Consider the following 12,295-nt stretch of genomic DNA (forward strand, 5'->3'; position numbering starts at 1 on the left):
TCCAATTTGAAAAATAACTTTCCTACATCTTACAAAGTTACAAAATTACAATTTACTAACTAATCAAATTTGTATTGGCATATTTACTCCATCAAACTACTCCAATTACATTATTCTTTTGCTCTAATGTAATTGGTTTAGTTGGGCCTCATGTTAAGCAATCTTAACAATGTATTGTCTAGCCCATCCCTGGCCCAACCCAAATCATTATTTTGAAAAGACGACAAGGATGAGAGCGAGATAAATTTTGGTCCTAACTCAACTCCGAATTCTAGCTCATAAATTAGGATAAATTACCTATATACATATCTTTTTTTCCCATAATTCCCATTATTCCCTACCAGTTCTAAAATTTTCCAAAATCACTTATTTTACTCCCAATTCCCAAACCCCCAAACGCTGGATACATAAATCCTAACTCCCAAAACCAACATTTATCCCTTCCTTATTTCACTCCACAAATTTCTCCTTATTTTTTCACCGAATCTTGGTAGTTATTTTCTCATTCACGTTTGAAAATTCAAAATCAATCTCTTTTCTGTAGGTTAAGGAAATTTTTAGACAAAAAAAAATTAAAAGAATATTTATTAATCTTTTACCTATTTTTAAAAATACTCCAAAATTTATAATAAATAAAATAAGTGAACTTCAAATTTACACACTAAAACGTAAATTAAAAGAAGAAAAAAAGAAGTAATAGTAGTAGTTATTATTTGGTAGTAATAAATATAATATTTGTAAATTTTCCATAATTTGAGTTGGTTATGGACTCTAACAATTAATCATTCATTTAAACTGATTAGAATTCTTATATTATTATTTAATCTTGTCATTGTCTCATAATAATATTAGTTTCAATTTCACCAAAATTTCATACAGTCTAATATTTTTCTCTTTTCTCTGGTGTTTTTCATAATCAAACTTCTTTAATGAATTGTGTTTGTTCGTGTATCTAATTGATAACTTAATTCTTATTTATTGTGATACATTTATAGATACACTTTATTTCAGCTTACATACATCGATTCTTTCACAACCTTATTGTATCAGATACATTATTATCAACTACAAAATGATACATTATGTAAGTTATACATATCTTTCAAGGCAAACAATACAATACTTATCAATTTAAACGAGATACATAAATAATAATGTATCATGCACTAATTTTTTAGATATAATATGTAAATTCGAATTTATACTAAATGTATCAATTACATAGCAACTACCACACGACAATGTATTAATCTCAAATCTAACATCTTATGGGCAACAATTACTTATTTAATGTATCTAGTATAAATACAATACTTATCAATTTAAACGAGATGCATAAACAGTAATGTATCATGCACTAATTTTTTAGATATGATATGTAAATTCGAATTTATACTAAATGTATCAATTACATAGCAATTACCACACAATAATGCATCGATCTCAAATCTAATATCTTATGGGCAACAATTATTTATTTAATGTATCTAGTATAAATACAATACTTATCAATTTAAACGTATAAATACAATACTTATCAATTTAAACAAGATACACAAATAGTAAAATGCTAAGTAGCAAAGATATTCATGATGTAATCTCTCAAATTTTTCGACAATTTTGAATCAAAATTGAAAGGATCTTCAATAAACTAGGAGAAGAATTTTGAATTTCAAAATTTTCAACAATTTTGAATCAAAATTGAAAGGATCTTCGCTGAATTGGGAGAAGAAAGAATCTTGAATCTCAAATTTTTTGATAATCTTGAATCAAAATTGAAAGGATCTTCGATGAACTTGAAGATTCAAAAGGATAACGTTTGTCCAACAACAATTCCATCATTTTTGTATCCTTCATAACTCACCTCACTTACCCAAAATTTCGACAATTTTTTTGAATCAAATCTGAAAAGTTTCTTCGTTGAACGGGGGGAGCAATTTGAAATTTTGAATTTCTTTGTTCTATTAGAATTTGCCTGTATGAAATAGAGTAAGAAGAAACTTAAGCGTAATTTCTGGGATTTAATTAATTGTTAGATTTATTCCTTTTTTAGCGCAATAGAAAGATTTTTATTATATTAGAATTAATGTATCCTAATGGTGAATTAATGTATCCGGATGATGACTTATATATCCGGAATGTACAAATTTTAAGGAATTATTATAATTAAAAAAAAATAGGGATAAGATGTAATTTATTCTTTACACTATGAGATTTATGTAAGTTAATTATAGTTTATCCAAGAGACGGCCCAACCCAACTCATTATTTTGAAAAATATTCCATCCATGGACCAGCCCAACTCATTTTGTGAAAAACATTCCTTCCATGACCCAACCCAACTTTTTAGTTTGCAAAGTATTGTCTACATATCCATGGCCACCCAACTTTATACAATCAAATCAAGTTCTAGTTCTGTCATTTCATGGTTCAAAACTACATTCTCTAATTGTGCCTTAGTTCAAATTTTTTTCTTTCTTCACAAAAAAATAAAAAAAAAGAAGCAGAAAACAGGAACTCCCACGTCATGAGGTATTATTTTGTCTTGAAAACAGTCTTTCTACCTTAGTAAGATAGCGATATAATTATGTACACACAAACCTTTCCATATCTATTTGTGGAAGTTCACTAGATATTTTGTTGTTGTTATTGTTGGGACATTGGAGTACGTCGTTGNATCCATGGCCACCCAACTTTATACAATCAAATCAAGTTCTATTTCTGTCATTTCATGGTTCAAAACTACATTCTCTAATTGTGCCTTAGTTCAATTTTTTTTCTTTCTTTACAAAAAAAAAAAAAAAAGCGGAAAATAGGAACTCCCACGTCATGGGTATTATTTTGTCTTGAAAACAGTCTTTCTACCTTAGTAAGATAGCAGATATAGTTATGTACACACAAACCTTTCCATATTCTATTTGTGGAATTTCACTAGACATTTTGTTGTTGTTATTGTTGGGACATTGGATTACGTTGAGTTTGATCACATTTACCGGAAGAAATTCCTAAGAGGCACTTAAAAAAGAGCTAATTATCTCTTGCACGAAATTAGAACCTTAGTAGTGCTCATCCCATTATATAACTCAACAATGTGATTGATTCATTTTGCCAACTAAGTTTCATCACAAAGATTAGCACAAAAAATCATTACTCCACAAAGAATAACATAAAATTACCCCTAGTATTTTAATCACAGAATTAATTGAACCAACGACCGTGAAATTTAAAAACCAGATGATTAAATAAAAAAAATCAAATCTAAGATTTGAATTCGTAATACTATAATTCAAATTGTAATCTCTTCACCATTAAACTGTTTTCATAGACGATAAAAATCATTTAAATTAATATATTTCTGACGTGTATTTTCAAATTAATTTTCTATATCTATTATATGAGGAAATAATGTTATATATTGGAATTTGGAATAAACAATTATGGTAAAGGACAAAGTTACTCCTATGATTGAAGCAATCAATGCATTCTCCATTCTAAGTATATATACATATGATATTCGAAGGTGGAATCTTCTTCATGTTTTAGCACATGTAATGTAAAGTGGAAGATGACTTTGATATATCAATCAATAGCTACAGAAGTATATTTGCCTTGTTCTGTTTTGGACTTGTTATATAACAAAAAAAAGTTAGAAAATTAAAGGGACATTGATCAATCATGTTCAACTTTCTTACCCACTCTTCCTTTTGGATCATTTTCAAAAAAAAAATTGCCTTGACTATTATGTGGTCCATATTTTAAGAAACCTAATTCTTCCAATATAATGTTGTTTTGCTTTAAGTTGCATTTTGTATTTGTTCTTAAAAGTCATCATTAGTGTTACATTTGATGATTCCAATGACTTGAGTTAAATTGTAGTTGAAATGTTGTGTCTAAGTGGATTTGGTAATTGCTTTTTCACGGAACTAGTTCACAATTTTATTTTGTTAGAATTCAATATTACTCAACATAACGGTGAGTACTTGTTGTTAAATATCGAATTATCATATATTGAAATCATAATTTTTGGCACTTCAAATACAATATTTAATATGGTGATTAGTAAGTTTAAAAATAAAATTTTACCATTTAAATATTACATCCCCCCTCCCTCTCAAAGTATTTGAAATACAGCTATACAAGGTATGTTTCTATTGGCATTGGCAATTATAGGCAATCAAAATATATATCCAAAATAGAAGATCACAAAACCTTAGATCAAACATATAACATGTAGGAAGCGTTTTATTCTAATATGAATATTTTTATGATAAATTTAAATTTGAGCAAACTCTAATATACATATATTAATAAAAAACATGTAAGATGATATCATGGGTAGCAAAATGCCTAGGAATAGTAATTTTTTTTTAATAAAATAGAAGAGACAGAAAGAGGGATTTACGACACCATCATTACTTATATTTTATTTTATATATACTCCTTGCCACTATACTTTTCGTGCTCAATTACCAATGCTGCTTCTTTAAGTCATTTCATCTTTCTTTTATTTTTTTAGTCGATTTCTAAAGTTCCATCATTAAGAAAACGTCCCAAGTAGATAAAAGATTTGAAAATTGTCGTTTTAATCTTTTATCTATGATGTCAACATCCTAAAAACAACAAATGAAATATGGGTTAGGATGGATTGGGATATAGTGTTAACGAGTTAAGGTTAACTTCAAATTTAATTAAACTTTTCTCATTTAATTTTGATATCGTATATGTGAAAAAATAATTCTGCATAATCACTAAATCTATTCATTAAAAATAATGACACGAATAGACCTTTTCTGTAACGATAGTGGTATGAATGTTGAGACATACAAACTATTTTCTCAAAGTTCTTAAAAATAATGACACGAATAGACCTTTTCTGTAACGATAGTGGCATGAATGTTGAGACATACAAACTATTTTCTCAAAGTTCAAGGACGTATCATATTAGCAATTGTGCGTGAAAAAAACGCAAAAGCTTAAGTCATACATTGACGTTAAGAAAACGGTAACCAAAATACAAATACCTAAATGAGAAGGGTGATGACATAGAAAGTAGAAAAATAAAAGTGGAATTGTCTTTTTGTTTCTTTTCTCTTGTTTTCTTCAGAGTGGAAACTGGGGAACACGAGTTGGGCTACTTAGCTTTTTGTAAAGAGCCTTTTTATTGAAATAATTCTGTGTAGTAGGTGCTTTTTGTATTGCCTTGACACTATAAAGTACACAAATCTCAAGCTAATTGTATGCCTTTTTGATCACTTTACCTACTTTTTTTTTCTTTCTCTAATTTAAAGTCAGAAGAATAAGTTGTTTTTACACTAAACTTTATAGTTTCAATTTGTTAAATGTTGAAAATACTTGATATGTGGTCCTTCCTGGTGTGGAAATTACCACACGAGAAATTTAAAAAGATTTATTGACTTATAGGGACAATTTTATATATACTAATTAATTGAGGTAATTACTGATTGATTTGTTATGATTAGTTAATATAATATCTAGTACTCAACATCAACAATATCATAATGATGGATCAAAGATGGAGCCAAAATTAAGAATTTATGGTTATGAACTTATCATGAAATCGTACACATGTGGAGTTATCATTGAAATTGTAGGTTCAACGGAACAAAGAAGAAATTAAGTTTTAGTGTTTATGGGTTCAGACTAGCCATCAAACCTTGTCATTGCGTTAACAATTAAATATATATAAATATTTTTTTTATATTATAGAGGGTTTAAGTAAAAATAATTGGGTTCATCCAAATCTGTATCTAATACTCTATTTTCACTCTTTTGGTAAAAGTAAGAAACTTTAACTCAAATTTAATATTTCTTATGATACGATACGTACATTTCTTATGCGCAAATATGGTTGGCACCACTAGTAAAAGATGAAATTATAAGTTCTATTGGGTTAATACCTCATATGGTCACTCAACTATCCACTTTTGCCTTAAAAAGTCACTCAACTTTTAATTTTCACTAAAAAGTCACCATGTGAGTGACTTTCTGAGGAAAGACCGGATAGTTGAGTGACCATCTGAGGTATTAACCCAAGCTCTATTTGAAACTTAAAGATTTTAGAGCTCTACATTTAAGGTATAATTGGAGTAATTAAATAACAAACTACTATATTTTAAGTTTATGTACAAAGGGAAAAAAGGCTGGGGCATGTGCTACTGGCTGTGGAGCAAGACTTTTGTCCCAACGTAAGGATACCTATCCACCCACTTACGTCAAGAAGATGCTGCTGACAGCATTAGATCAAAAACCAAAAAATCAGGGTTGTCGTGGAACAATAATTATTCTTTTATTTTTAATTAGAGATTTCAGGTTTGAGTTAATATGAAAATGAAATTATCTTTGTTAGGAAACACTTTACCTTCCAATATGAGACTTTTAGTGACACATATGGATTTAGTCAAACTCTAATACAAATAACGGTTAATGAAATTATTATTTTTTATTTTAGAAAAAAGCCCCTCAGCTTCCCAAAAGTAAAATGTACTTCCAAGTTTCATGTTGAGTTTGTTGGCGAACTCAGGTTTGAACATTAGTTCAAAATTCTACAACTAGACTTCATTCGGTCTCAGTTTCATTTAATTTGTTATTACTCACTCCGTCCTCTTTTATGTGTCATGTTGCATTTTTTGGATATTAATTTGATTATTTCTTCAAAGTTAAACTAGATTACATTAATTTGATATTTTAAACAAAAATTTTAATATTCAAAAATTATACGAAAAGTACTACTATAAATTGCAATTTTTTGCATATCAATATGATGTAAAAATACATAATAAATATTAGTCGAAATTTTATAGTTTGACTCTAAAAAATGAAATTATGACAATTAAAAGTGAACAAAAATTATATTTTCTTATTAATCCACGGCTACGTTCTTCTATTTTTGTCCAGATATTTTAATAGAAATGTAATCAAAAGATAAAGAATAAGAGAGTAAGATTTGTTGGATTTCTATGCTCAAATACAATTTGATGTTTCTTAGAATAGGAGTCGAACTTTTAGATTGATAAATAAAAATTCTATGAATTAATAATTCTTATTGTAAATTAGAAATTTTATTAATAAGATTATGATCCCACAATTTGATTGTACGAATATTTTACATATACTCTTTTTAAGTAATTGAATTCATTAATTTTAACGTATTCCACTCAATTAATACCATGTGAAATTTTTTTCTTGTATAGAATTTTTATTTACACCTTGTGTATCTAAAGTTATTTGCACCTATGTATTATTAATCTATTCGATAAATGCATGTCATGTGTTTGAATTTATAGTTCAATCTATTTAATTTTAATTAATTAACATGTATTTTACTTTATTAAATCATGTAAATTGCATTAGTTTGGTGTATACGAATAAGTATTTACTGTCGAATTACCGTCACCATTGATATCTTGTTGCCTTTACCCTAAATATTTTTCTTGAAATTTAATTTGGTGAATTAATTTTCTCCCAAAATTTTGAAAAGCTGTTTTGATAAATATTTGATTAATAAAAAAACTTATGTATGAATGGAATATAAGCCAATTAAACATTCCCTCGAAATATTTATAAATCTCCAAAGATCACATTTCTGATCTAACCACTCCATGTCTTCAAAATAAACAATTCAAGTTGTGGCAATGCCAATCAGTCACAGCCCATCTGCTCAATATCATATATGATCGGAAAAACATTTTTTATTCATTTATTTAAAAGAAAAAAATAATTGAATAAAGAAATTGAGTCAAAGTACGTAGTACTCCTCCCCTTACACTGTACTATTTGATTCGATATAAGAGTTATAAAATATGATATGTGATATCTCAAAAAATTGATCTTAATTATTTATTTTCGCTTGATAAAATTAAGTCTTAGTTTTTCAGCATTGATTAATATATTGAGTAGATTCATTATTTTAAAATACCTTAGATTTATATTTTATAGCCAAAAGCTAGAACTTTATGTTTGATGAATGACAAAAAGATTTCTCTATTGTTAATCAAACATAAGTTCTAAAATTTGTCTTATGCAGAATTTGTGATCAATTGAAAGATTACTTCAAGTTTTCAGTACTATTTCAAAAGTTTATGATCGAAATCCAATTACAACAAATTCGAAACCATTTTTTTCCGAGGCAAATTTAAGCTTAATATAAGAGAACTTAAAAGGAATAAATGTTGTTATATCTTTGAATACAAAGTCCAATATTCATCAAGAGTGGATATATTACATTATTTGGGTTACAGTGTGAGCAACATTATTTTTATATTTATAAAAAAAAAAAAAAACTAAAAAGGCAGAAAAGAATCAAGTTTCAGAATCATACAAGAGGGAGACAAACATAGAGATAGTGATATAAAAGAAAAAGAAGAATGAAAAGGAAAAGGACAGCAAAAGAAGCCAAATCCCTAGACAGCCTTTCCACTCTCCCTTTTCTCTAAAAACCAACGAATCTGTATGACTAAGGACCCCACCCCATCCTCACCCTCACCCCCACACCCAGCTCCACCTTCTTAATTTTTTGGTTTTCTACTCGATATCTGGTATTCTTATTGAAGTTTAATTATTTTGAATTGATATTGTATAAGACTGCATTTGAAGAAAAAACGTTTTCTATTATGAATTTTTTCATATTAAAATTTTGAATCTAATATCTTGATTTAAAAAAAAATAGTCTCATTCAATGCACCATATCTATAAGTGGGAAGCTTTCTTAATTTTTCAGATTATCACTAAACAACTATGTGGATTTAATAGTGGCCAATATCAAGTAAAGTACTAAATGAGATATGATCTACTCTAATACCATAATAATCAAATGAACATTGAGTTTAATCCGATCGACTTTTTTTTATCAGCTATAAATTATTTAGCGATCAGTTTTATAACTTAAATTTCAATTTTTCAGTAGAGTGATGATTGATCGTATATAAGAACGCATATGGGACAAACTCTTCTCACTTTTTTTGTATAAACTTTTTCAAAGTTTTAGATCAATATGCTGAGTGTTAAAAAGAATTTTTAATCTAAAAGATCTAATCACAATTTGATTTATTTAGTAGACGTCATGGATTTCAATTTTTTTTTTAAATTTTTATTCAAAATGTACGATGTTAGAGTTATTAAATAAGTACGTTTAATTATATTTCTAGTAAAAGAATACTTTATTCGAAATTTAGAAAAATAATACTATTAAAAAATCAAGTTAAGCACTTTTTAAAAATTTAAATCGAACTTCCAATTTGATTAAAAGTTTATATATCAAACAATAATTTTAATATTATTCCTAAAAAAATGAATAATTCCAAAAGGCTAGTGGAGATAATCAATCAATAACATCAGTTTTGGTGCAACGATAAAGTTGTTTAATTCTTAATCAGAGTTTTCGAATTCGAATTATGAATATAAATAAAATATGTATGAATAGAATTTAGTCAAGACTTTAATCCAGATTTCAAATACGGAGAGAAAATAAAAGAAGAAATTATTTATGAATAGATCACATATTTGAACCTAACCCAATGTTAAATTATGTGATCCATTCCATATAAAAAAACAATGTTGTGAGTTGTGACCACCCACTTCCATTTCTCTTTCACTCCCACTCCCTATTTGCACAGTGACACTCGCCTTTTTTATTTTCGTTTTTCTTTCTTCGCTTCATCTCTTTCATGTAAAAACCCACTCTAGTACTTTTTTATTCGCATCTCCTGAAACTCTCCCTTTTTTGGTTTTAAAAGCAAAACACTGAGAAAAAGAAGAAAAAATCTCTTCCCATTCCACTGTTTAGTTTAAAACTAAACAAAAGTTCGCTTCAACTTCCAACTCATTTGCCTTTGGTTTTTTTTTTTTTCTACTTTACCAATTTCTACAGAGAAAATGAGAGTCGAGTTGAAAACCAGACTTTTCACGTTATTTTTGACGCTGCTTTGTATGTGTAAAGGTTCGTTTGCTGGGTTACTTGCTGAACCGGCGGAGCCATTGAAGCCAGGTGATTACGCTTCTAACACTGTTCCAGCTTTTCCGGTTCAGACCGAGTCACAGATATGCCGGTTGGATTTGTCCGACGAGCTATTTGGTGGAGTGAGCGCGGCGTGCGGACAGAACCTGGACCGGAGCCGTTGCTGTCCTGTACTGGCGGCATGGTTATTCGCAGCTCACGCGCGTTCAGCTTTGCAAGTTTCAGGGGCGGCTGCACCAGCAAGCTCCGACTTGCCGATGATGCCGGATGACTCGCAGAAATGCGTTAATACGCTTCAGAATTCTCTTCAGAGCCGCAACATCCATCTCCCGCAACCTAATGGTACATGCGATGCCGTTTTGTGTTTCTGTGGTATTCGTCTTCATCAGATTACCTCCCTTAGTTGTCCGGCGGCGTTCAACCTCACCGGCTCGAAGAATGCAACTCCGACCGCCGCCGTCAGAAATCTCGAGAGGAATTGTCGGAACTCTTCTTATTCCGGTTGTACCCGGTGTCTCGGTGCTTTACAAAAGGTCGGTCACGTATTCATTGACATATTTCTTCTTCTCCACTCAACCTATATCTGTACTGTAATTCTGATTTAGATTTTACGTTTCTGTAGCTTAACGGTGACGGTGGAAAAAATCGAACACACAAAATGGATGTAACGGGTGGGGATAGAGTGAGCAAGATGCTAAGCAGAGACTGTCAGTTGATGGGATTGACATGGTTACTGGCACGCAACAAGACGGCGTACATACCGACGGTTTCTGCTGTATTGCGCGCTATCATGTATAGTGCGCACCCACCGCATGAGTCCAAGTGTAGCCCGGACCAGGAGAACATGCCACTAGCCGTCGATTCACTACAGTTTGAAAAAAATGATTCATCTTCACCGTTCGTTGGCGTTTCTGGTTTTGCTATTTTGTTTACTTTTTTGCCCCTAATCATTCTACTGAATTAGAGAAGAAGAATCACTCTGTTATTTTGCTCATGTGATGTGATTTTGGGGGATTCACGTTGAAATGTTTGCTAGTTGACAAAATCGGAAGAGGGGTGAAAAAGGGGTTATTTTGTCTTTTTGCTCCACTGTAAATTCAGGTTATTATTTGCAAGACAATCTCTTTTTAACAACTAGTGCCAGAAAATATTACCCTTCTTTTATGTGAATCTCCTGTTTAACTTTTGAAACCTTTCATTATTTTGGTTGAGTTTTTTTGGATATTGTTTTATTTAATAGTTTAAGACCTCATGGCATGTTAATAAACTTACAAATTTGTTTGGGCATGTTAATAAACTTACAAATTTGTTTGGTCTAACTTGGCTGGTTGAATTTCTTTGCAAGTGGTAAAAAATAAGCTATATTTCTTTTAACTTTTTGGTCTAGTGATTTAGTTGGACATCTCAACTCCTTTTTTTCCCTGATACATATATGAAATTATATGTTAAGCCAGCAGCTCTTGTTTGACCAAATATAATTTTTGAGGCATAAATAACTCCACCCTAATTGCTCCGCGTCGGAACTGACTAAATTAGATGCCCCACGTTGGGGGATAAAGAGCTTTCTAACAAAGATGACTTCATAACTTTGGTGATTGGAACTAGAAATCTCTGGTTAAGAGTGAATGATACTTAATTACTACTTTCTTTGTCCCTAATTACTTGTCTACTTTTGAATTGACACAGCTATTAAGAAAATAATTAATGACATAGTGAGTTTACCATTTTACCCCTATTAATTATGAAGTGGATGAAAAGTTCTACCTTTTTCAAAATAATTAGTCATTTAATTGAGGATATATTATGTAAAAAGAATTTGTTTTCTCTTGATTTGTCAAAATGGACAAGTAATTAGTGATAACTATAAAAAAAAGTGAACAAGTAATTAGGGACAGAGAGAGTAATTTACTGCAATGACCAGCAATGAGGTTTTTGAAAATATAATAAGTAACTAAGTACATGAGAATCATATCGACATGAGGGGAATCTATAATGGAGAAAACGATGAGAATCAAAAAGTTTTGAACAAAACTAGGGGAAAGAGCAACTCAACTCCCCAGGAAGGACTGAGGCATGTTGGTCGTATAGTTATAGTAAATGGCAACATTGAACATTGCAACCAGGCAAAGGTTTATTTTGTAAGATCTACAAAAACAACTCACATGTGGACATATAATACATACATACACAATGGTTTAAATTAAGAAATAGTAGTTGCACATGTTTACAGGAGAGAATCACGGTTGGATGTTTGTCACAAGATATTAATAATTAGCGCAGCCACACCCTTTCTACTTGTTCGTCTTCCTTTTTTATTTCACCT

General features: G+C 30.0%; 1 protein-coding gene across 1 annotated transcript; it reads left to right on the top strand.

Moving 5' to 3' along the window:
* The first annotated feature begins 9,601 nt into the window (after nucleotides 1–9,601).
* Nucleotides 9,602–11,108, top strand: LOC125876846 (uncharacterized GPI-anchored protein At4g28100-like). Its single transcript, XM_049558103.1, has 2 exons — nucleotides 9,602–10,505; nucleotides 10,595–11,108. The coding sequence occupies exons 1-2, from the start codon at nucleotides 9,891–9,893 to the stop codon at nucleotides 10,934–10,936; spliced, it is 957 nt and encodes a 318-aa protein (XP_049414060.1). The 5' UTR covers nucleotides 9,602–9,890; the 3' UTR covers nucleotides 10,937–11,108.
* The last annotated feature ends 1,187 nt before the right edge of the window (nucleotides 11,109–12,295 follow it).

Source organism: Solanum stenotomum, chromosome 9 (assembly GCF_019186545.1).
Source record: "Solanum stenotomum isolate F172 chromosome 9, ASM1918654v1, whole genome shotgun sequence".
NCBI lineage: Eukaryota > Viridiplantae > Streptophyta > Magnoliopsida > Solanales > Solanaceae > Solanum > Solanum stenotomum.